The sequence below is a fragment of the Sebastes fasciatus genome, chromosome 17, assembly GCF_043250625.1.
Source record: "Sebastes fasciatus isolate fSebFas1 chromosome 17, fSebFas1.pri, whole genome shotgun sequence".
Lineage (NCBI taxonomy): Eukaryota > Metazoa > Chordata > Actinopteri > Perciformes > Sebastidae > Sebastes > Sebastes fasciatus.
In genome coordinates, this window is record NC_133811.1 from 12,196,868 (window position 1) to 12,223,342 (window position 26,475).

Sequence of the window (26,475 nt, forward strand, 5' to 3'; positions counted from 1 at the left end):
AACTGTTTACGCAAATTCGTTTTAACGCAACATACTATTTTTAATTAACCTCAAATTAACCTTAAAATTTGACGGGTCTGGCCGCTATTCAATATTTCGGAGCTGATATATGATAATACTGGCATGGAACTAAAATCCTAAGGAATCCATTGGTACCAACCATCATACTAGCTTATCGCGAAGAAGGCCAAATAACGCTCAAAACTTGCGCTAATATTTTGCCGAGGAAAAACTGTCATGGCCATTTTCTAAGGGATCCCTTGACCTCTGACCTCAAGATATGTGAATAACAATGGGTTCTATTCTCAACGAGTCTCCCCTTTACAGACATGCCCACTTTATGATAATCACGTGCAGTTCGGGGCAAGACATAGACACACTGACAGCTGTTGTTGCCATGTTATGATTTGAGCATATTTTTTATGCTATGCAGTCTCTGTGAGGGTTTCTGGACAATATTTGTCAATATTTTGAGTTGTTAATTGATTTCCATTACTAAATATATACATATGTTTGCGGAAAGCAAGCATATTTGCCCACTCCCATGTTGATAAGAGTATTAAATACTTGACAAATCTCCCTTTGAGGTACATTTTGAACAGATACAAAATGTGTAATTAATTTGCAACGAATCGCGATTAACCATGGACAATCATGCGATTAATCACAATTAAATATTTTAATCCATTGAGAGCCCTAATTACTATATAACTGTTTAAAATGAGTCTGAATAAAAGTATCTAGCTATATTGGAAAAAATTAATATTGATGTGTGGACTGATGTACATGTTGTTCTCTCCCTCAGCGTATGAGCTACAGGAGTGCCCCGATCCCGAGCCTTTCCGTTACGGAGTGGTGGTGGGCGCTGGCTTCAACGTGGGCCAGTCTATTTCCTTTGAGTGTCTGCCCGGGTATCAGCTAATGGGACATTCCATCCTCACCTGTGAGCATGGCACCACCCGCAACTGGGACCACCCTGTCCCTCGCTGCGAAGGTAAGGGATTTGAGATTTGTCATATTAATACCCAAACATTATGCAAACTTAAAGGGACTGTTTGTAACTTTTTACACGTATAAATCTACCGGGTCGGGATCCCATGCGTGCTCGCATATGCGCGCTCGCGTTTGGCCGGAGTCTCTGCTCCTCTGCCTGCTTGCCTTCACTCACACACTGCGCAGTCTCGCTGTCTCGCTCCACCTCTACACGTGCATGCGCACACACTACACTCTGCAGAAGACTTCGTAGCTCTGAGAATATCTAGTGAATGTTCAGTGGACGTTTGTGCAGAAATAAATGCTGCAGCTCCTCCAGACCAACAGAGGTTTTTCCGTGTCTTGTGAAGTGACGGGGCTCCGCAGCGAGAAACGTTATCGTCTCCAACCGGGTGCCGGTGGCGCAGTCGGGAGACGATAACGTTTCTCTTCCTGCTTCAGCCTCCGGGGCTGAAGCAGGAAAAGCCAACACTAGGATCAGCATTGATTCATGGAGAGACCTTCGTCTGGTCAGCTAACATTACTGCCAAGCAGGTGAAATATAGAGTGATATTGTGGTTTTAGCTGACGTGTGTCGCCTCACTGTTTTGAGCGATGTTCGTTCATGTCTATGTAGAGCGAGCAAGCGCGAGCCTGACTCTGACTTTCGTTGACTTAACGGCCACAGGTGTCGCTGTTAACAAGCAATTCTGAAAGTTACAAACAGTCCCTTTAACACATTCACTAATCTGCCCAGTCTTCCAAACAAGTGGCCAACTACACTGCCTCATATACGCAGAACCAAAGTCATAACTTCCTGTTTAGAACGTATTGAACTACTGAGCATCATTAGTGCAAAGTGTGGCTATGGAGATAATGATTATCTATTATGAATAATGCAATTAAACTGAATTATCATCCCCCATTAATGAAGCAAAGTACTCTTCAATGAAAATCAATACCGTGCTAAAGACGAATGGAGGCAAATAAAGGAAGAATAAAAGAGGGCCTGAATTGAAAAGAAAAGTAATGGGTGCTCTTTCTTTGCGCCTCGTCCTTGACCCACATTCTCACGCTCTGGCTGTCGATTATTCAATAAGGCAGGGAAAATTACGGCGGGAGGTGACGGCCATGAACTTGGAACTTTTGAATGGGCGAGCGGGGAGATAAATGCAAGTGAGAGAAGGAGCAACAGAGTGAAAAGGAAGAGGGGACAGGAGATAGTGTATTCTCACATAGCAATTTTCTTTTGTATAGGCATTTTCAATATTCACATAACGTTCAAAGCTGAATTATTATCCGAGAAAATTATACCTGCGTGTGTGTTTGTGTTTGTGTGTGTGTGCTCTTGTACTTACTCTTGCATTACATAGCGAGGACCGAAAACAAGTTTTTAACCAAACAAAGTGAGGACATTTTGGTCGGTCTTTACTTCTTCAAAGGCCTGTTTAAGCAACACGTTCTCACTCCCAACTTGTCAAATACCGATTTATTGACCCTGTGCTGTACTATGACGCTCTAGGTACCCCTCTAGCGTTAGTTTGTGCTCGTTACATGCATAGTGTTTTTTCAAAATAAACTTCTTTAGAGACTTCTTTATATATTTGCACACATTTTCTCTGAGGTGGATGAGAGACGCTGATTTTTGTTACCTTGCCTCCACTTACCTACTTGTCTTGGCATTATCTTAATATAATGTTGTAACTATAAAATGCTGGCACTGTATCCTCTTTTTTGTTTGTTTGTTTATAATAATTACCATTTTCAGTTTCCTGCTTTCTGTGCGAAAAAAATAAAGGCTGCAGATCAGGAAGTAGCGATGACTCAAATTGACAGTGTCGAGTGCTCCCACAGGAAAACTGACTAGTAATTTAATATCTTTTCTGCAACCAGCATTTATGCACAATTAGTAGTAGTAATAGTTCATAATATAATCAGTGTACACATACAATCCTGAATCATTGATAAACATATGCAGCTGCCGTATTTCCCATACATTATCTTAACATTATTCTTAATATTGACCAACAACTTTTGAAATAAACTGATGTAACAAACATGGTGCTATTGGCAAAGGAGAAAATGAAATGTTTTCAAATGCGTCTATTACCCCAACATATTTTGCTTTACTTTTTTGCGTTATAAAAAACAAGTGCAACCCTGTTTCAAGTTTTCTGTTTCCACCTATCCCTTCAAGCAAACACACATTCTGTTACGCACAGGGTTTAAGTAGCTTGCCAGCTGATGGCGTCAGCCAGATGTGCAACTCCATAGAGTGTCCAGGGTTTAATCAATCGGTCTGATCGATAGCTCATTTAACAGGTGAGCCAAGCAGCAGAGGGGCCTATCAACCGCAGGGCTAAAGCAGGCAGCAGTGCAGCATGAACACACACATAACACACACACACACACACACACATAACCTGAGAGAGAAACCGATGGATGCAAACATGCAATCTCTGTTTTGGGAAAGATCACACGCCCATAGGCATCCAAGGGTGTGCCCGTTAAGCTGAATACCATGTCTGGGGTTGCTTGAGATGCCTGCACTACTGCGATTACCACTCTTCCCCGATTTTCCCCGCTCCACCACAGTGAATTTGGGGTTTCTCTAAGGGCATCAGCGGGAATGTTAAGCTTCGTAATCGTTAAGTTGGTTAGAACCTCCCGAGTTCCTGAGGAATGTTTGAAAATATAGTTACAATTTCCATGCATGCAGATTTGAGGCTGGGTGCAGCCCGGGTAGTTTGTATGTGTGTGTGAGTGAGTGTTACTGTATTTGTCAGGCTGTGCAGGATATTTTTAACCTCGGGATATCAGGCATGAGGGGTTCTGTATAGTCTTGTCAGCTCTGACATAGACATGCTGTTTTAACCTTTCCTGTCACTCAAACACACACACGAGTTTACACACACATGCGTAGCCACTCCTCATACACGTACTGTATACACGCACCTCAAAAGCCCAGTCCACAGTAACCCCCTCGCCTCTTCTCCGCACTGTCTCTCTGTTCACCCCCAGTGGGAAAGGGTTGAGGCCTTATCTTAGCAAAACACTCCATCCAAGTCCCCACTTGGTAACAGGCTTTACTGGCTAATCTTTAGCTCAGACAAGCGCCTGGGCACTAGACGAAGAGTAAAGGAGAGGGGGAGAGAGACACTGAGAAGGGAAGCAGAAGAAGAAGGGGGATGAAAAATCCCCCTTCTTCCACGTTTTCAGCTGAATTATGGATGTGTCCTGTTGTATTCCTGGCCCACTGATATATATATATATACTCTGCCTGACTTTCTCCCTGCCCCTTCCCTCCCTCAGTGCCTTGCGGTTGGAACATCACATCAGACAATGGGACCATCTTCTCCCCGGGATACCCAGAGGAGTACCCTAGCTCAGCTGACTGCTCCTGGCTGATCACCGTGGCGACCGGCTTCGGCATCAAAATCAACTTCACCCTGCTTCAGGTTCACGGACCGCACGACTTCATCACTCTATGGTAAGAAATTACAGTTTCCAAGGGGTGCAGATATGTGTAAATACTTTTTTTTAATTTTGTACCATGGAATTTAATATAATGTTCCTTTAGCTTGTGGGTAAACTGAAATTATATTTTAACCAGTTTCTTTAGTAAAGACCAAACCAAAATCTCAAGGCCATCTTAACAAAAAGCTCTGTACTTCACATTGTTCAGTGTCATTGAGATGTTGCCATGTTTATTCATTTATTTTCTCGTTATCATCACCTCCACATTGCACTTCCTTTCAATCCCATCCTTCAACTCCTTGTCACCCACTCCTACTTTTCCACGTTACACCTCCAGTCCCCCCTCGATATCCTCCTCTGTTGTGTTGCTTTACAAAACTGAGTCAAGCTCCAGTTAGCTAATCTTTAATGCCCCTGCTGCCCCCTCCTCTCTTTTCATTCAATGTCCTTTTGATGTCACTCTGCAGCTTGTTCTCTAACTTAACAAGTACATTATGGCCTCCCACCACATGTGTCCCTCACCTTATGATGATCCATTACAGTGACAAAAAAGAGCTGCAGATTAAAAGCTCAACTCTGCCTTGTCTTTGGCTTTATCTCTTTCTTTTCTTGTGTCATTGTTGCTCTTTTCATGCCCACCATTCCCCTCCCCTGAAACACAGGGAAGTCTTTTAAAATGATTCTTTTAAAACCATCAAATCCCCTCCCCCGTTTTCTTCTTTTTTTTTTATGTATGTTCACCACATGGATATCTATACAAATGTCAAGGGTAATAATTTATTTTTGAAGAATGATTTTTTTAAACAATAGCAAGTATAAAGTGAACCCAACATGCAGTGGCAACACCAGAAACCTCTATTTCTTGACAAATACTTCTCTTCTCTTTCACTATACTAGTGAAAGGAAAATAAATGTTTTTAATTTGATATTTTATTTTTATTTATATATATATATTTAATATTTATTTATTTTTATGTATAAATATATATTTATTTATTTGTATTTATATATATATATATATATACTATTTATTTATGTGTTATTTATATATATATATATATATATATATATATATATATATATAATATTTATTTATTTTGATTTATATATATATAATATTTATTTATTTTTATTTATATATATATATAATATGTATTTATTTGTATTCATATATATATATATATACAGTGTACAGTATACCACACAGTAACATGTAATGAATGCAAGCCTCCATGGAGGACCAATCAGAGCAGTAGGTGGAATATTGTTCCCACATCCTCTCTGTGAGAGAAGAGAGGGGGCGAGTAGGTTTTGGCTGGTGGAAATGCATGTGTGTGTTTGGACACGTATGTGGTAGGTGTGTGTCTTTCTGCCTGACTGAGTATCGAGGGGTAAAGCTTCCTTTCATCATCTCCATAATGCACGGCTGGGCCTGCCATATGTGCGACCAAAGACAGGATTTTGCATGCATGACGGTTGCCAGTCCCAGTTGATCCCCTCTCCCTGAGACAAGCTCCAAAGGTCCCAGCTCTCAGTGAGACCGGAGATCTGACTGCCAGCCAACCTGGCAACTCAACTACCACATGAAAAGTCCACATGGCATGGGGTGACATCTATATTTTAGCTGCTTGTAGAATTTTTTCAGGGCATGGAGAGTTTATGTCACTAGGTCGACATGAATAAAGTGAGCCAGAATGTCCACTTTTTAGCGTATTGTTGATCTTTTGTAAACGGCCCCCGCTGTGCCGATCTTTCCCAACAAGAGCCAAGATGGGAACTATCATGTTCCCCAGTTTCCAGTTACCACCGCTGTGTATCTATCCACTGAACTACTGAGCCAAGTAAATGGGCCCCGTAATGGCGGCTTGGCCAGAGTGCTGTCAGGCGGCAGTCCCTAGCCAGCCGTTTCCAGAGCTGCTTGTAATCTCCCATGCCCAGTCTGACAGCCAAAGACAGATGGTTTTTAAGCTGAATGGTTGTGGCAGGAATCTGGGAGCTGGCTTAATCGGCCATGCCCACGCCAGGGGACTGCCAAGGCTGGGCCGTGGCTTCCAAAGACACTCCCATTGGATGGCAGTTAGCAGGAACGGCGCAATCCAGACCTGTCATTCCACGCTTATCTGTAATTTTTACCTTATTTCAACATAATCACCCGGAGCAGAGCAGAGTAATTGCTTTGGGTATGATGAAGTGAGAGCAGCTTGGTTATACTCTGCCGCTGGAAGCTGCTTGACAATAATCTGGCATGTGGCTTTGTTTGGTTTTCTCACAGATATGCGTCACAGAGCCTCGAAGTGCTTTACGGTTAGAGAGCATTTGAGCAGAGGCTGCTGACAGAGTATCCCCATATAATAGTTAATTATCATCACTTTCTAACACTCCAGTGTATTGTTATATCTGAAGTTATAGTTGACATGTGACCTGTGTTTTTTTTTCCTTTTTAGGGATGGTCCACAGGAGACAGTCAGGAAACTGGGAGTGTTCACTGATGGAGAACCCAATGACCCGCCCAGTAGCACATCCAATCAGGTGCTGATACGTTTCCGTAGTAACACAGAAAAGGGTGGGCTATTCCGTATCGGCTATCAAGGTATGCAAATTACTACTTGATCATTATTTCTACCAACTATTTTTGCACATTCTGTGTTTGACTCTTTTCGTGTCTCAATAAAAGCTTACAGGCTGCAGTTCTGCCTGGCTCCCCCCATCATTCCTAATGCGGAGATCCTGATGGCAAGCAAAGAGTTTAAAATTGGTAGGTGGAAATGCTGTCTCTAAAAGGCATATTCATACACATATAGACACCCACAATCACTGCTATCACTGCTGACTTTTTACGCCTGTGCATCTGTGACAGCTGTTGCCAGATGTTTTATGTTCTCGGGTTGTCTATACGACCCATTCTTGTGAACGGGCTATCTCAGGAATACTCGGAGGGAATTTCTTCAGATTTGGCACAAATGTCCACTTGGACGCAGGATGAACTGATTAGAATTTGGTGGTCAAAAGTCACTGTGACCTCACTAAACACATTTTTGGCTCTAACTCAATAATTCATATGCTAATTATGGCAATTTCACACAAATGTCTTTTTTCTTTGTTTTTACTTTTTATTTATTGGCTCACATAGGCTACTCTATTACAATATCAATGAATAACACAGAGAACATGCCGTAACATAATCCTAAATCCAAGAGAATATTTTTATGAGAGGGGAAAAAATATTTTTTTAAAAAATAAATAAAAGGAAATAAAGGAAGAGAAAATAAACAAACATTATAAAATAAAAGGCAAGGAGAAACAGCCAAACAAACAGCCAAAATATAATAATAATAATAATAATAATAAAAAATAATGGTAAGCAAGTAAGTAAGTGAATGGAAAATAAATTGAAATTAATTAAAATAATAATAATCATGATTAAAAAAATGGAAATGCATAGTATTATAATAAAATAAATACAAATAATATAAATAAATAGGAAATTAATAGGTAGATGAAAGCTGATTGTGACACAGTACTAGAAAGAGGGCTATTCAGTATCATCATCACACAAAGGTCTAATAGGATAAAATGATGAAGTGATGACATTTTGGACAGACATGAATGTAAACTGCAACTGGACTGGTTGGCGGAGGCATACAACTATGAGGCGTTTTTTTTTTTTTTTTTATTCTAGTTTTTTATTAGATGTCGGTCCCATCATGACTTGTGGAACTGTAGCATTTTAATGAGTTAATCCCACTGTCAGTTCACATTCTGGCTTGGACAGTTTACATTGTCCCAGGTTCACGGACTCTGATTCTGACTACACATCCCATAAGGCAATTGTACTGAATGCAGACTCAACCCCAAACAACATGACCCAGGGGATTTTGAAGCAGCAGTATAAATGAATGATTATGACAAAATAATCAGAAAGCCAGAGGGATTTGAGGCAGGTGCTCTCATTCTCCCCCGTAGAAGACAATGGAGATTAATTCTCCTTATCTGTTTATTTGCATACCTCCTTGCCGCATTATTATTCAGAGACACAAAGGCAGCAACACTGACGTAGTGTTTCATCTATAGGATTTATTACGCTACTTTTTTTTCCACTGTTAATGTTTTCTTTCACCGAAACACACAATGGATCATCATTACTTCTGCATCATATCCTGGCGAAGGAGCACTGACTGGTGTATGAAGACATTTTGGCTTGTCTCAATCATTTGGATTGTTGCCACCATCTCTGATCTGCCATTAACTGTTCCTCTCCCTCCTCCATCTCTCTCCGTTCAGGTGATATAGTGCGCTACCGATGTCTTCCAGGCTACCAGTTGAGTGGAAACAGCATCCTGACCTGCCGTTTGGGGACACACTTGGAGTTTGAGGGGCCTCCGCCCTCATGTGATGGTGAGTGAATGCCTGAGGCTTGAAAACTTATCAACGGAAAGGCACACTTTCACACTCACACAGTCGGCCACGAAGCAGTGCCACTTGAACAGTTGGGGGTGGAGAGGAAGATTGTTGATATTTCAACAAATACCTCCCTCCAGATATACCGTCACTCTCGCTCCCACTGTCTTTATCATTATACATCCGTGGCCTTTTCTCCTGTTCTGTGCACAAGCACCAACGCCCCCTGTTGCCGATTGGCTGGAATAGTATTGCGTGGCTCGGTCGACTTTGTTTGCGTCCCATTTACAGAGCCAGGACTGTGTATCAACACCGGATTTTGTTTTCAGTGCACACACAGAACGGACAGCTATCAGGCCGTGAGGAGATATTCGCTGAATTTCACAAAAAAGTGTATTGGATTAGAATCGCTGACTGCACCTTTAAGGGCTTTGCTCAAGGGCACCTCAGTGTTGGAATGGAGGGAAATGCAAAGCATTGCTCTTTCATTTTTTCCCTGCCCTTATTTATCTTGCCAATTCGAGGATTGAACCTGCGACCTTCTAGTCATAGACATACTGAATGTAGTTAGGAGGGAAAGCATTATCGAGATGTTAAAAGGGAGAGCGTTTTATCCTCCTGCTTTACCTTCCTTATTATCCCTAAAAATCTATGGAATATGCAAATACTGTAAAAGGGCTCTGAAATGTCTGTGTTGACGTTAAATTCCTTTGCGATAAGTGGTTGAATGCTAAATGAATAACAATGTTTTTGCTCAAAAGGTATGCTGTGTCTCAATTTGAATACTTACGTTAGTAGACTTTCATGTAGTACACTGTGAGCACTATGTACTTATTTGCGTAGTGCGTTAATTTCGACAGGGTAGTGTTGTCTCAAATCGCACACTGCCGTTATGCACTCACCGGAAGCTTGGTAAATCAGCTGGTGATAGTCAGCCAGGGACATCGCGTATCACATATTGGCAGAATTTCAATTCATACGGATAAACTACCCAAATAATGGCTTCTGTCCGACTACAGTATAGTGGTTTAAAAAAACTTAAATTTGTATAGTTCTGTGTTCGTCGTTTCACAACTGCCGCAGCTTCCTCACCTGCCATTTTCACAAGTTTGAAATAGGTTGGTTTCCCCACCCCTTCCGCTACGTAGCGAAGATGGCAAATGTTGAGGGTGGAAAATGTCCAGCGTTCCACACTCAACGTTTTGACCTTTTTGAGTACTACATCTGAGCGCACTGTATTTTGCCATACTTCTCAGTGTGAACGCACTTATGCACTCAAAATAGCAAGTCTGACTGTGAAAGTACGCAAATTGAGACACAGCACAGTTTGTCAACATGTTGGTGCAAATATAGTATGTCTTTCGGCTACTTGGCAAAATTTATTTATGCGTGATGTCCAAAAAAAATTAATTTCAGTTGATCAAATAGAAGCAAACAAAGATGTAATTTAAGCAAGGGCCATTATTTAAGTCCCAAACACACAGTCAGCGCAGTGCACTAGTTTCGAAACAGTGCAACTGTTAAATGTTACTAGTTAAAGTGCTGTAAATGCACTACTTGCAAAAAATAACAACTTTTTTTCTCTATAATACATATTGAGACACTTCATATTGAGCCCCTTGAGATGCATCATTTAATTTCCAAGAGGGTCTTGACAAGTCATTTTGTTCCACAAATATATCCCAACACAGGTGAAACACTGTGTTGCTCTGCCATTTGGATCCTCTGCGAGTTTATTTTCAGCAGGGTTATAGGTATCCAATATCATTTCGCTCTAATCATAGACTCATGCACAAGTTGGAGTTGTGCCTTATTTCTGGCTCCCGTGGGTGCTCTTTTCTGCCTGTAGTCATGGAGCCGCAGCCACATATCAGTTTGGTAGCACTTTCCATCTCTGTGGATGATACTTGGCTCCCGTGAGGCTGAGGGTGGCTGCTGTGGCGCTCTCTACATGCTGAGATATCGTCCTCCCAGAGGAATCAATGAGTGCAGTGTTTCCAGCATACCGCATCATCATAATACTGTATGTTGTGTGCAATGCTTCTCCTCTGGGCAAGAGACTGGGTGCATAGCGGGGTCCCTCTGTTTTTTTCTCTGCTTCCAAATATCATACAAGCACACATCTTTCATTCTCTTTTAAAACCTCTTGATTATTTTTTTATTTTTTTAGTCTCTCTCTGTTTGGAGGGGGAAGGGGGTATGTGGTGGACGAGGGAGAGTAGGCGGAATATGATAAATGCATCTAATTTGGTGCTAAATAGGAAAAAAATACAAATGCTCTCAGCATGAGATGAAAAAGGAAGGAGAGTTGGTGAAAGAAAGAGGGCAATGAAAGGGGAAGAGGAGCTATGCGTAGGGTAATAATAAAGACGGGGAACAAAGTACCCACAGAGGAGACCGAAAGTATCAAAATTCAAGTGAGGAAAAAAAGGAATAAGGGAAATCCTTTGTGTGTGCGTTTATTTTTCCCTTCCTGCTTTTTGTCTGCTAACCCTTCGCTCTACTTTGTATTTTAATTTGGAAAAACTCACGCTTTGCGTAGAGCTTTTGCTTGCTAAGTTAAACAAATCGGCGCGCTGTAAAAATCTAAGTGAAAGTCAGTACTTGCAGTTAGCGGCGTATGTCAGTTGTAAAACTCATTCATGGCGTGTGCGGCCCCGTTAATTGTTCCCCTTGTGCTGAGAGATACTTATACTGGGGACAAACAGTTCCACCATACTCCTCCTCCTTCCTGCGAGCTGTCACTTTGCCTGCATAGACAGACCTGGGGGTGATGGAGAGGAGAGCCACAGATAGCAAAAAGCTGAAGGAGTTGAGTGAGGGGGAAGTTGAGAGTATATAGAGAGGAGAGCAAGAAGACCACAGACTGATGATGCAAGTGTGAAGGAAGGAGGAGAAGATTGGACGGGGGGTGAGAACATGTTTGAGATTCCTCTGAATAAGCAGGATTCTTGAGTGTGGGGGGGGGAGAAAAAAAACACCAAATCTGTCTGGAAAGATAGAGGAGAGGCTGCTAAATGAGCAGAAGGATGGCGAGTAAGTGAGAGCAGGACAGGAGTTAAAAAGCGAGGCGAGAAAGAGAGACGTAGGGGGGGTAGACTTAGTTGGAGGGCAGCGGAGAGACGAAGTGCACAGCTCATTGAAATGCAGGGGACATGCCGGCTGCAGCTGCACCTATCAAATCACCACTTCTAGCTCTGACAAGCACAGCCCTCCTCCGCGCATCTAGCTGCACCCACACCCCCCACACACACACATACACATTCAACTGCACACACTCATACATACTGTATAAACATACACACTGGTGAATCATGCGTCTGGGTTACACAGCAGCGGTTGTCATTGTGATACCAGAGAGCAGCACTGGAGCCTGCCGGCGGTTCTGCAGTGTTGCTTGGCCCCCTCGGCGCCAGTATCCTCTCTCTCATCCTCTGCATTCCCTCCGTCTGCACTCCCTCCTCCCTTTCACTAACCCTCCCCTGACTCACTATAGCGTCAGACTTCTCTTCTTATGTAACACATATATACCCTTTATTCCCTCTTCTCTTGTCTTTCTCTGAGGCCGGTTCAAAACACAACAATGTATTGTCACACACTTTTTACCCACATGTGTCTATCAATACCCAGATCTGTCCTTTTCCCCTGTCTCCCAACGCTGACACACACAGGCCAATAAGATAAAAGCCGCCACCATGCACACATAAACACAAGACACAGGCTCACTTTTTCTTTATTTAATCCAGAGAGTTGTTTCCAGTCTTCGATGGCAAACGGGTTCAGTCTCTCTTCCTCTATTCCCTGCCATTGGAGCGAGCAGTTGGTTTGCGCATTATTTGATTTGCCTGCTATTTGATTAAACTGGGTTGTATTGGACACACACAGCCCTTAACTACATCTGCTGTCTGCTGAGACCACGGGGAGTTTCCAGCATCACACACACACACACACACACACAATGCAACAGCGCCAGTACAAAGTGTGGCTTGAATTCATTAATGGAACACAATGAGCTCCGATGATCCCAAATCCCTGTGTTTATCCCCAGACAGATTTCTGGTTAAAACCTGCATAATCACCCATCACATTAGTTTCCCAGCTAGCTCGCTTTTCTTCATCCCACTCAGTCCCCTTCGCCTCCCTTCGCCTTCCTTCGCCTTCTCTTCGTCTATCTCCTTTTTGTTCCCATAGATTATTTATTTTTTGCCCTAGCCCCCTTTTCTTTTAGTCCCACAGAATGGATTACAGCTGCCCCCTTTTTCACATCTTCATTGTCATCCCTGACTTCCCGGAGTTGTTAGGTCCTGATCCACGCTAATGCTTATGTTGTGGCCCATCCCCTTCAATCAGCTCGTTATCGCTCCTCAGCTTATGCTAATTAAATACCAACATGAGTAAAGACATCTCGGCAGCAACTACAAGCTTGATGTATCGTGGAGTTATGCACATCCATACTGGAGTGTGTGTGTGTGTGTGTATGGATACAGATGTGTGTGCATCTGTGCTTGTCTTGCACCACATTTGTTTTATTGGGAGGCTGTTGCATACCACGGGCCATATATACACAAACAGAAGGGGATGTCTCACAGATTGCGGTTCCTGCTACCAGCTTATTCCATTCCTTGTCTCATTAAAGTGAAATTTCATTTTGAGCCCTATCAATGTTGATCTCACCTTGCGCGTCGAAGCTGCCTTTTTTTTCCAGCTGTCAGATTTGTCCCCTAATACCCTTTTGTTTACAGCCAAACAGAGTGATGCTTCATTTCAAAGTGGATTAGTTTAATAAGTAGCAGCCTATAGATAAGAGCCCCATTGCCTGTCTTCTCTCCGTCAGCCTCCGAGACGAGCTGAAGGCAGTTTTGAAGACGCGTCGGAGCTTTCTGAAAGGTCACCGACAACACACGTCTCGTCGTCAGAGAATTGATTGGTTAATGAACTTCACTCTTAGATTTTATACGCTACTTCCCCGCCGCAATCAGTTTCACTATCAGTGATGGATTTTAAGCCTTTTGAGTCACATTCGCTGACGTGCACGAGGTTGTAAATGATTTCACAGACTTGGTGAACGACTTCTTTTGGGAATTTGGGATGAAAATGCTTTATATTTATTTTTCATGGCCATCCTCTCAAGATGGTGTAAACATACAGATATGCAAATTATACATATATACAAAAAAAAGAAAGAGGAGCAAAGAGCAATCCCCTTGCCAGTTTAGAGATATTAAAGGTAGTTTTTGTTGTTGTTGTTTTTTGCAAATCATACTTAATCTATTCACGCGTAATTTAATATGGCATGGCCTAATTGTACCTTAGGCTAGGTGTGGTACCCCCTTATACTCGCTTTTCCACATATCAAAATATACATCTACAATCAATTTACATCGAGAATATCACCCGGTTGATAGCTTATTTGAATGGCCGCTAATGTTTCTCTGTTAGCATTGTTTGCAGATTGCAATTGACAGTTCTTAAACTAATACATTATGAAAGGAAGATATCCATTGGTTAATGGATAGAGCACGCGGGGGTACCCATCTTGTGGTAAGGATTTTTTGCGGCTGCAGTTAAGCCAGCAAAAAAACAAATACAAATTCATGGTGTTATTATAATATGGAATATTATATAATTAATTGAGAAGTGGGGTAATTTTCTCATGGACTTCTATACAATCAGACTTATTTTTGGTAACCAGAGGTGTCGCCCCCTGCTGGCTATTAGATAGAATGCAAGTTTTGGTTTCACTTTTTAAACCCCAGAGTCGCCCACTGGTTGGATCCCAGCAGGGAACCTTTGTAGCATGTCATTCCCCATCTTTTTCTCCCCTTCATTTCCTGTGATTGCTCTACTGTTAACTATTTAATAAAGACATAAAAAGCCCCCCCAAAATACTGTTTTTTGACCTATGGTAAACAATATTGGCAGACATTTAGGGTTTGTTTTGTCTTACTATTTGGTTCGGGTTTGTGGCCAATACGAATACAATGAACGGCAAAAAAGTTGTGGTTGACAGGAACGTGCCTCATTGTAACATGCCTTGCATGTGAGTGACAGCTTACCTGACATTATCTGAGATTTCCTGAGGCGATAAATCCCATGTAGTTGACACGCCAAGCTCGGTAAAAAAAAAAAATGCTTAGAATTATTTGCAAATGCTGTTTAACCCAGGCTGCCTGCCATAATGTTTTTCCTGCGGATTTAATAATCTCTTCCCCTATGAACACACAGAGAGGAGATTGAACAAGCCAAGAAACACACACACACACACACACGCACACAGCAGTGCATTGACAGAAACACACCGCCCCGACCACGTACACAAAAACAAGTTTACACATTGTCCCACAAAGGAGGCGCTGCTAGAATGTGATTTGGAGCGTTCAGTATTTTTTCAACACGGTAATGAAGGACCTGCAAGTGCCAAGTGCTGCCTTACCCTGAGGCAGAACAGGCTCCAATATTCAAATTGTGGCACACACAACAGGGGCATTTACACCCCTGGCTAGATTTTCCGCTGCACTTGGTTGACAAACACACAAACAAAAAATGTACGTGCATGCAAAAAAACACCCGGTCATGTGCACTTTGAAGTGGTTTTTAAACCCATTTGTAGCATCTTATTATTTGTTGTTATGTCCGCTGTGATTGTAAGTAAAGCCTCTGGCTGGTGTTTAAGAAGGTAAATGTATGTTTTTTTTCTGAAACGGTCTTATGTTAATTGTAGAGCTCTTATCAAGCAGCCAGGTTGATTTCCAGCATGGCATTAGTGTTAAAACAGTTCATGCTATTATGTGTGCTAAAGTAGGCCCTTAGGACTCTTTGTGATACAGGAGGCGGTGATATACAGTAGAAAAACATTAAAGGTCCCATATTGTGAAAAGTGAGATTTTCATGTCCTTTATATTATAAAGCAGGTTTAAGTGCTATATAAATACTGTTAAACTATCAAAACGCTCAATATACAGAGAAATACACACAGCCCGTATTCAGAAAATGTGCGTTTGAAACAAGCCGCTAGAATTTCTGTCCATTTGTGATGTCACAAATATACAAATTTAGACCATTACACGTTTTTAAACGTAAATATTCTAAATGTGTCCTAGTTTATTTCCTGTTGCAGTGTATGTGAATGACATCAGCTGACAGGAAGTAAAGATGGACCCTGCCTAGCAACGCAATTCCGTTTAAATGCACTAAAACGGAGCGTTTCAGACAGAGGGTGAATACAGGTATATTCAGACAGACAGTATGAGGGTAAAAAAAGTTTTTTTTTAACATTACAGCATGTAAACATGTTCTATTAGAAACACAAAATACAAGTATCAACCTGATAATGAGCACGATATGGGACCTTTAAGAGAACATTTACTTAATGTAGGTTAATGGTATCTTATTTAGCTACAAGAAGCAATCACAAGCAAATAAGAAAAAACATATTTTTCTCTGCTGTGGAAAGAGTTATTTCACAGTCTACCTCTTCATCCCCATTAGGTGAGCAGCAAAAACAATAGGAAGCAAAAAACACTATGCAGCAGCTGCATTGTGTCGTTGTTGCAGCATTGGCTTCCTTTCATGTTACAGTTTGTTTTTTGGGGTTCCACAGACAGCTCTGACAGATTAAGAGGTTGGCTTCACAGCTTCGCAGCAAGCAACGCAACAGACAGGAGTGCCATGTAACGTCTGATAATACAGACGGAAACCACCAGGAAATGTCAAAGGACGTCATTGAGCTGTCCCGCAAGAATACCAATGGCAGGTGGGGGGGGGGGGATGAGACGAGCGGATGGACGTGCCACAGCAATAGGGCTTCCAGGCAGATGTGAGAGTTAGCTGGCAAGTTAGCGTCACATCTGTCACTTACTGACAATGGGCAAGGAGGAGGGGATATGCTCATGGCAAGTCAGTGTGATATTATATAATATAAGTCGTTTCCTGGACTGACTTTGTGTGGATCAGCTTTGTTTACTGTGACAGCATCAGGACCAGGATCACAAGTATCCTAGCTATGCTTTTAGTCACATTGAGTTGCCCCCCAACAACAACAACATGGGTCTAACCAATCCAATTTGTGCTTCGAGGTACATTAAATTCACTAAAAAAGAATCATTAGAAGTTGTGTGCAATTATGAAACAACAGAGAACAGCAAAACATAAACCATTATTCCTATAATTCAGATTAATTTTTTTTTTTTTCTCTCTCTCTCTGCCTTTTATTTCTCTCAACAGTGACTTGTCCCATGAATGAGGTGCTGACAGCTTCCACGGGCGTCATCTTGAGCCAGTCACCAGGCAGCGGTTTCCCCCATTTTGAGTCCTGCTCCTGGGTGGTCAAAGTAGAACCCGGCTACAACGTCACCTTCACCATAGAGCACTTCCAGACCAGCCGTCAGTTTGATGAGCTTGAGATCTTCGATGGTGAGTCAGTGCGTCTGTTGTGAAAGTGAACATATGTATACCAGCATCGTGTCATTTAGTTGAGCAGCATTATGATTATTATGACCTTCCTTTTTTTTCTAGATCTAGAAGAGTTTAACTGAGCATACTTGCCGACCCAGGGTCACAATTCTCCCGATTTATTGCAATTTTTCACACCTTTTTTTTTTTCCTTTTCGTTATCTCAGCCTGTTTCTAGCACTGTAAAGCGTGTATAAGCCGTAAGCCCTACTGTTTCCACCTGGACGGACGGCAATAGAGCTACAGCAAATGTCTTTTCCCGGCAGAGGAGAGCTGCTCGCGTCACCACGGCATGGTTTAAACTGCGCTCGCCAAACATCACAGCATCACAGCAATGCCGGCGTGTCTCAAGCCATTGGAAATAATGGGTTTCAGAGCGCATTGGTGCTGCTGTCGCATTATGTCTGAAAGGGCCTCTAGTGTGGGAGAGAGAAGGAGAGGGAAATGGAGAATACTAAGAGAAAGAAATACTTAAGAAGTCACAAAAAATGAATGAATGAAAACTGATGAATATTAGCCTAGTTTATACCAGAGATTCACACAAGTTCATGCCAGAGGGGCGAATTATTCAGTTTTCTTTCCTGAGAATTAAATTTAAAAGTAGGCCTATTTAACAAAAAGTTTGGTTATTTAATATTTTGTTATTTTCATTATTTAAAAGTCAAAAGAAGTCTCTGAAACTCTGATTTTCTGGGAGATTACCCACAGACCCCCCCACTTTGGTTTTGAAATCCTACATATGTTTGAGGTCTCAAGGTTGGCAAGTATGATCGTGTTACATTCCATGTCTGGGTGAAGCCCACTACATGTACTGTTCAGTAATTTATTGAACCTTCCTCTTACATTTCCTTGGCCAAAGACTAATTTTCACTAATATCCACAATCAAAGGGTAAAATGAGCCCGACAGCTGAATTTCCCGTCCCTGACAAAGCTCTCAGCATCTACTAACAGAAAATCACACACGGGCTCCCTTTCATGGTGACAGAACATCTACATCTGCCTCGTACATTTGCATGTGATTAGAGGCACGACTCTGCCAGGCTGCTCTGAGAAAATGGCGGCCGTACACACCAGTGTTCCTGATTAGTGCTTTTTATCTTCTGCCGAGTGGAGGGGAACAGACATTTGCTAACCTTGGGGCTGCCAAGCCAATTATGGAAAGAAATCTTTTTTCTTTTTTCCCCCCCCACAATTAGGCTTAGCAACTTTTTGATTTTTTACCGCAAGTGTAACAAAAAGCACAATCCCTCAAAAAGCCATGATTAGGGGAAATGATATTCATTTCAAAAGTCAGACTTTAAAAGAAAAAAAAAAAGAATCAATCCGTGCAAAATGAGAATTTCTATCAATTTACATTTACAAGGAAAATGCTGTTTTGAAATTACTGTTCGGATTTATGCGTGTAGATGATTGAACAGAGGGCATTATTTTGAAGACCCAGGGCTAGTGGTGGTTTATATAAAAGTAGTGGCTCTCTTATTCTTTTTGCACAAAGTCATGAGACTTTTAAAGGTGGATTTTCTTAATAATTGTCTTCTTTCTCTCTCTCAGGCCCGTCCAGACAGAGCCCTCTCCTGATTACCCTCAGTGGTAACTATTCTAACCCACTGAGCATCACCAGCTCCACTAACAAAGTTTACCTGCACTGGTCCTTCGATCACACCACCAGCCACAAAGGCTTTCGCATACGCTACTCAGGTGAGTCAAACACCCGACACACACTAGCCTGACAAACTTTTTCCGTTTAGAATTGATTACCAGAAGAACTTTGTTACTTCTAGACAACTGTTGTATGTTCGATCTCATCAGAGGCCGCCTTTGGTTTGCTGTGCCAACGAGACCAATAACGGACGGGGGCTGCCAAACTGCAGCTGAAATAGCTAGAAATATGACCCATCTCCATGACAACCTAGCAGGGGCAGCAGGCATCTGCAGCACTCCTTGCTGTGCAGCACAGGCCAGGGAATTAGTAACTGCTGTTTCTTGTATTGCTTATTATTCTTCTGTTCGGTCCCGCTCCCCGAGAAAGATCTGTTGGTATACGACACCTGCATAACTTGCTGTGAATTATGACTGTGTAAATATTTAAAAGGCTCCCTCCGTTCTGTATCAACACCACTCAGCCAGATTGACTAATCGTCTCTCTCCTCTCAGTGGAGCTCTCCGTCTCCCCAACCGGATGTTCTGTCGTTTCTCTTTTGCCTCTTTTACTTCTTTTTTTTTTCTTTTCTTAGCCATGATGGATTTTGCCATAGCAGGCCAAGTGACAGACGAACTAAGTGATAGCTGAGAACCCTCAAGTTGCCATGGTCAATATGGAGTTGCCTTCTGTAGTACGTTGGTGGGGTGGAAGAAACAGATGGCGCAGGCGGATTCATGTATTCGGCTGTGTTGTTCATCAATCTATTTTTTTTTCTTCATGGGCCCGGTCTTCCATCACCAACTTCCAGACATCTCCTATAGCAACCAGCCATCTTCTTTCTTTCTCTGCATCCATTGCATCTCTCTCTCTGTTCCTCTATCACCTCATTTTGTTCCTTTTTTCCATCAATTCAATCAACTTCCAGGCTATCTTCCTCACTATCTCCTTTTGCTCATATGTCCCTCCCTTTGTCTGTATCACCTCTCCTCCCTCTCTCCTCCTCCTCTCTATTATCTATTCCAATCCAGTCACCTGCCAATGTAGATCTTATTCCTCTGAGCTGCGGGGCTGATTGCAGCGAGACAAGCCGTATACTATAACAGACAGAGAGAGGGGAAGGAGCGAGGAACACAGGGAGAGAGGCAAATGAGTTCGACACAGATAGAAGTGAAAGAATTGAACTCAAGGGTGGCTCAGGAGCCGCCAGTCACAGTGACTGACAGGAGGAAGGCCTTGCCGAGGAACGTAAATTAGCTCATGTGGCGTATTAAATATCATTGCATTGTTCTTTTCCTTACCCTTGTGAGGGCATTAATGAGAGTTCATCCCTTAATGGTTGTGGAGAGGACAAGTGTTTCAAACTCGAATGCTATACTAGCACACGTACTGTGTATTATTATCTACTAAGAAATCTAACATCTCATAAATGCTGAATACTTATTACAACACTGACACTGCTTAAGGTTTTTTATACTGTTAGGGAGTTCTATCTGATTGCATGCTGCTTAAAATTCCCGCTGACTTGAAAGAGAGGCCGTTTTCATTATTATACATATCACGCGATAATTGCGAGATCACATATCACACGACAAATCCATCTTGTCAGGCTTTAAATGATGCATTTGTGTTTGGCAAGTCATTGCACGGACCAATCAGCGTACCGTGAGGAGCTACTGGCAGCCACGGGCGTGATTTAGGTGTGTGTAACGACAGTGGTGGAGTGCAGACTGTTGGTTCTAAACAACAATGGCGGCTCCTAAAGAGGTTAGAGATGCTGCGATAGCGTCAGTTATATCAGAACTGGAGAGTATTTCTTCATTGAAAGAAGAGCAAAGATTGATGGAAAATATGTTTTATCTCTTCTTCCGACTGGCTTTGGCAAGAGTTTGATTGACAGATGGTTCATCCAATCACCTGCCAAGTCATTTTTTAAAGCGCCTGCCCTTTTCCAAACAGTTTCCAATGTGAAACAAACCATCTGGCAGATCAGGTTAATGTACCGTTGCATCACAATATTCGATATTTAAACATTTAAATTGTGATGCAACAGTATTGGCAGTTCCTGGGAGTTCACTGTGTTGCCTAGAAATTCCTGTGAACAGTCGTTAACCTGCAATTTACAGTGATGCTTACTGACGAAAACCCCACTTTTCATCCATCCAGTGTTTTCTTAAATGTTTCCACAATGTGTGTTCTTATTTATTCTCTAGTAGATATGTAGTGATGTCATATTATGCACAGTATGCAATTCATGGACCTGTTGCTGGCACTGTTTGGAATGATTATGGACATGATTATCGCTGCCACCAATTTAGTCAACAAACAAAAACAGATACTTTGCTCCTGTTATTATGTATCCATCACTTTTATGATCCTCCTAAGCTGCCGCTGACAAACTCCTGTTTTGCTTTGCAGAACATTAGTTTCCTTTAATCAATTTGCCTTTTCTCTAGTCTGCAGTTTTCGCCTTAAAGAGATTGCATTGTAACGCTTGTATTAATGCATATCCTCCTTTACCACGCCAGGCGTGGAAGACGGATGCAAAAGAGATCCGGGGCTCTGCGATTGAAGGCGCATTAATCCTTCACCTCCTCAACAAAAACTCGCATCATCTTGCGTCATTATTGGGTTTTTATGGTTGTCGCACTCGATTTTATCGGCATGTATATTTATATCTTTACCTATGTCTTCTAATTTTTTCACAGCGGCCTACTGCAGCCCTCCAAGTAACCCAGTAAACGGCACAGTGCACACTCTGACGGGCACTAAGCTGGGCAGCACCCTGCGTTTCAGCTGTGACCAGGGCTTCCGGCTTATTGGTCAGAGCAGCGCCACCTGCACCCGGACTCCACAGGGGATCTACCAGTGGAATGCACCGGTGCCACTTTGCCAAGGTGAGGGCCCAATCATAGCAGCAGGTCATGAGGAAGGAAGAGAAGGTTGGAAGTTGTGAAGAAAACCAGACACTGGAAATAAACTAGTTATTTTTCTTAATTAAAGTGAGACAAATCTACATAAAATTAGCCTAACCTATTTAGTTCAGTTAAAACAAACTCTGCTCCGTTTTCCCGGTTACTATGGTTACTTTCGGCTGGTGTGGAAGCTATCAATCGAACCCTGGTGCAGACCAAACAGCCAAACTGAGTTGAAAAGTTGGTCTCGGTCCGCTTCCAATTGGACTCTGGTGAGGTTTGTTTGTGGTGCGAAACCAAACGAACCAACCACAGAATTTTATGATAGCAGATATGTGATTTTAGCATGATTTCAAAAGCTAAACTACTAATAAATCCATCTGCTGATCATGAAATCTGTACAGGAAGCAAACTTGTTGATCTATATTTAAGGCCATATACAGTATATAAGCGCATCAACGTGGGTATTTTCCCTGGTTAGTAGGTCAAAAGCTGTTAAAATTGTTGTGCTTGTATCGGACTACTTTGTCAGTTCATTAACTCCACTAAAAAGTGTGTGACAGTGATCCCACAGTAATACGCCTCAGGCGCGTGTCCGTGCGCTCCCCAAAGTTTGCACCAGTCATCCGGGAGCAAAGAGGCTTTTGTACAGTCCTGTCTCAACTATTATTCATCATAACATGCGGTCAATTTGCAGTCTAATAATACTAATAATGCTTATAATCAGTTATTAATTAAAGAACATAAATATACACATCAGAAGCATTAAAGTGCTGCATAAACTTCTGTCAGTCACCAGAATTTGATTCCCCCCCGAGGATGCAGGATGACAATCAGTGAGTTACCTGTCAGTCCGTATAACTTCATGTTTAGTCCTCTTAGTTAGTTTGTAAAAAGTCAGTGTGAACAAGAACCGGACCAGAACTAAAATGCAACAATCTATCATTTTCTCCCTTGGTCCGGACCAAATGAACTGAACTACAGGTGTGTAAGCACCCTAAGTTACATTTTGTCAATATTATCATCATGACTGAGCTCATTCAGCATTTAGACCCACTTCTCAAAAGTAACCTGAAAACTGTGCAGAGAAAAAATAAGATCCGTTGCCTAACTAACTGGCGTGCAGAGTTAAAGAAGGCCTTTTTGTAGCAAATGTATTTTGTAAGTTCAGTCGTTCTGATTTAAGTTGATTGAAAAAAACTATCACTGAATCCATTTGCTTTGGATCAAAGTGTGCCATCACCAACAGCCTCTCAGCCTTAGGCGCGCTTCAAGGAAGCTCACTTCACCATTCCTTCGAATGGCTTTGAAGATAACATTGCATCAGATTAATGACATTTGGTTTACCTGAGCTCAATTGTTTGATATGTCAGTCTTATGGGTTATAGTCACAGTTGTATGCTTGTCACTGTGCTCGTTTTTTTTCTGTGATGGAATGAACAACAGCAATTACCTACTCCCAACTGAGACTGACACAAAAAATTAAAGTGAAAAGTATAAATAAAGCCATAGCTATCTAGGCTATTGGAGACTTTCATTTAAAGGTGCTTTAAAAAAAAAAAATTATTTTAGATTTAACAAGGCTGTGATGCTTTAGCACCGTCTTTATTGATTTCCAATTTCAGTAAATTATCCATTTGTTTGTGTCCAGATTTCCTTTATATTTCATCACAAAAACATAAACTCTTAAAAGCTTTCTACTTCAAGAGTTTAGTTCCCATCCAGAGTTATTAATAGTAGCAGCTTGAAGTGAAAACCGAGAGCAGCAGGGCAGCCATTTAGTGCCTGGTCAAGTCTGTACCAGGTGTAATCTCCGCATGAATCGCACATGCTCTCTCTAGACTTGATTGTTTACTATTGTGCAGATGGCAGCCCGAGCTAATGTTTACGACACATCAGTGCCGGCTCTGGGAGTCTGTTTGTACAGGAAGCCTATTGTGAGCTAGACACTCTGCATACAAAGATGGTTTGCTACCTGTGCTTTCATTCTACCAAACCACATTTTTTCTCACCTTCCCGCCGCATCCCTCGTTCCCTTCTAGTCATGTCGTGTGGGATGCCGGTGCCTCCAGTTAATGGCAGTATTGTGGGCCAGGACTTCTCTCTAGGAGCCAGGGCCACGTACCAGTGTAATCCCGGATTTCGTCTTGCCGGGCCTGTCACCACCTCAGTGGCCTGTCAGGAATCTGGGAGGTGGAGCCCCATCGAGGCCCCGCCAAGATGTATTCGTGAGTATTTCTCTTACTGTCAGTTTATTCAGTATTATCAACAGAACAAACTCTTAGACTTGGGCATATTTAAAGTTACCTACAATGAGTTCCAAATATTCCTGACAGGTAACGAGTACCAAACACAAATACATATTTGAGTTTTGTTTGTTTATCTTCTGACTTTTCAGCGGTGACCTGCCCTGACATCGGCCACTCTGCTGTGGAGCATGGGAGATGGAGGCTGATCTATGGTACTCAAAACCAATACGATGCTATAATGATGCTCATATGTGATCCGGGATATTACTACCGAGGTCAAAGGGTCATTCGCTGCCAGGCAAACAGCACCTGGAACTACCCGGATCCACGGCCAGTCTGCGATAGTAAGTGTAAACTGCTGTTTTCAGATAAAAACAACCTCTGCCAGAAAGGTGTCATTTGCCAAGCATGAAAAATAATTGCGTCCAAATGCATGGTATTTCACTGTGATATTAAGAAAAGAAAAGAACTAAACAGGCACACATCTTGTAACCAAAACAAAGTGAATGAAAGCCAAACAAAACCGTTTCCCAAACCAAAACAAATTAGTATTATTGTTGATCATATTTTGACCAGATGGGGTTGTAACTCATGATATTGTTTTCTCATTTCAGTCATCTCCTGCGGGGACCTTGGGACGCCACCAAATGGCAACAAGATTGGAACCCTGACTGTGTACGGAGCCACTGCCATTTTCTCCTGCAACACAGGATACACCTTGGTGGGCTCTCGGGTACGGGAGTGTATGTCCAACGGGCTTTGGAGTGGAACACAGGTCCAGTGTCTAGGTGAGACCTCCAGCCCCCTAAAAATGATTATAACTTCATAAAGGCTTCCAATTTGCTTCAAAAGTCATCCAAAAAACCCATGTCTGACTCTGACCTTGACTCTTTTCTTCTTCATTCATCCATAGCTGGCCATTGTGGCACCCCGGAGCCCATCGTGAATGGACAGATCAATGGGGAGAATTATAACTATCGAGGCAGCGTTGTGTACCAGTGCAACCCAGGATTTCGTCTCATTGGGGTGTCGGTGCGAATCTGTGAACAGGATCACCGCTGGTCAGGACGCACGCCTGTCTGTGTCCGTAAGTACCAACAGAGAACAGTTAGTTATTAGTAGAGCTATGGATGGTAAAGTGTATGATTAAAGACATAGTAAGGCTTCAGACTGACATTTTATACTCAGAACACTGGTAAGATAGCAAGCTAAGAAAAACAAATAAATCTCAGAACAACAAAGTTGCCAACTGTTTCTCAGCTTGATAGCGTTGCTGATCAATGATTTGTAATAACTGAAGACATGTATTACCTCCGGATGCACTTTGTTATTGTTGTTGGGATATTACCTTTTCTAATCCAGGCCTTGATTATTCAGGTATTTGATATAAGACCTTTAGATTTCATTAAACTGCTCTGCAAATGTGCAACTAGAGCTGCCCCCCTCTTAGTCTTATAGTCGACTAACATTTCTTTAGTCGATTAGTCGTTTTCTATGCTTTTTTCACGCTGAAGGACTTATTTCCAATAAACTTAGGAGCACATCTCTGGTAAACACAAGATTTAAAGTGGTGCTTTTGTGTGATTCTTTGTGGAGAAACTCAGTTTTACAGATCTGTCGATTAAATCAATTAATCAGTTAGTCGACAAAATGTACGAGTGTTAGTTTCTTTTGTCAGGGAACGCCACATGTGTAACCATGCTTTTTACGCCTTTCCCAGCCATCACATGTGGTCACCCTGGTAACCCTACCTTCGGTATGACCCAAGGAACCCAGTTCAACTTAAACGATGCCGTGCGCTTTGTCTGCAACACCGGATATGTTCTGCAGGGGGCTGTGAAATCTAGCTGCCAGGCCAACGGGCAGTGGAGCAACGCCCTCCCCAGGTGTAAAAGTAAGTGTCAAGGAGATGCCCAAGCTTATCAGTCAATGCATGGGTGTTTTTTTTGGATAACCTCATATACAAATGAATGGAAGGATTAAATGCAGAAAAGAAGAATGAATAAAAAGCAGTAAAGAACCAGCACAGATGGAAGATACGTGCCTGATCCTGTCTTCCATTGGCTGTATAGTAGGCAGTTGGTACGTGTCCACAGGGTCCGTCCTTTCCACGCAACCCATTCATTGTCTATGTCAGCAGCCGTGCAACGCATTGAGGTAGCGTAGCGGCGCGGTTCGAGAGACGGGGAGTCACGTTGGCCGCTCCTCATTTGCATGAAGTTGAAGTCTAGGCTACTTTATGCAAATCAGGGGCATCCGGCGCAACTTGCCGTCTCTGGAAACTCCCGAGAAACTCATTTGATCTCAAATAAAGACAGATTCAGCAACTGCATGGCTTATTTCTAGCATAACATTTTTCAGAAACACATTTCG

At 42.2% G+C, this 26,475-nt stretch overlaps 1 protein-coding gene across 1 annotated transcript in view; it reads left to right on the forward strand.

Annotated features, from left to right (window-relative positions):
- The window catches only part of csmd2 (CUB and Sushi multiple domains 2), a 282,555-nt gene that overhangs the window by 219,021 nt on the left and 37,059 nt on the right, over positions 1–26,475 (forward strand). Inside the window, exons 43-55 of the mRNA XM_074613264.1 lie at positions 806–994; positions 4,285–4,462; positions 6,894–7,039; positions 7,124–7,204; positions 8,731–8,844; positions 17,071–17,259; positions 18,851–18,997; positions 21,647–21,835; positions 23,896–24,081; positions 24,252–24,446; positions 24,717–24,890; positions 25,016–25,189; positions 25,823–25,996. Of these exons, the coding sequence (XP_074469365.1) occupies positions 806–994; positions 4,285–4,462; positions 6,894–7,039; positions 7,124–7,204; positions 8,731–8,844; positions 17,071–17,259; positions 18,851–18,997; positions 21,647–21,835; positions 23,896–24,081; positions 24,252–24,446; positions 24,717–24,890; positions 25,016–25,189; positions 25,823–25,996 (2,136 nt within the window). The remainder of the gene's footprint in view (positions 1–805; positions 995–4,284; positions 4,463–6,893; positions 7,040–7,123; positions 7,205–8,730; positions 8,845–17,070; positions 17,260–18,850; positions 18,998–21,646; positions 21,836–23,895; positions 24,082–24,251; positions 24,447–24,716; positions 24,891–25,015; positions 25,190–25,822; positions 25,997–26,475) is intronic.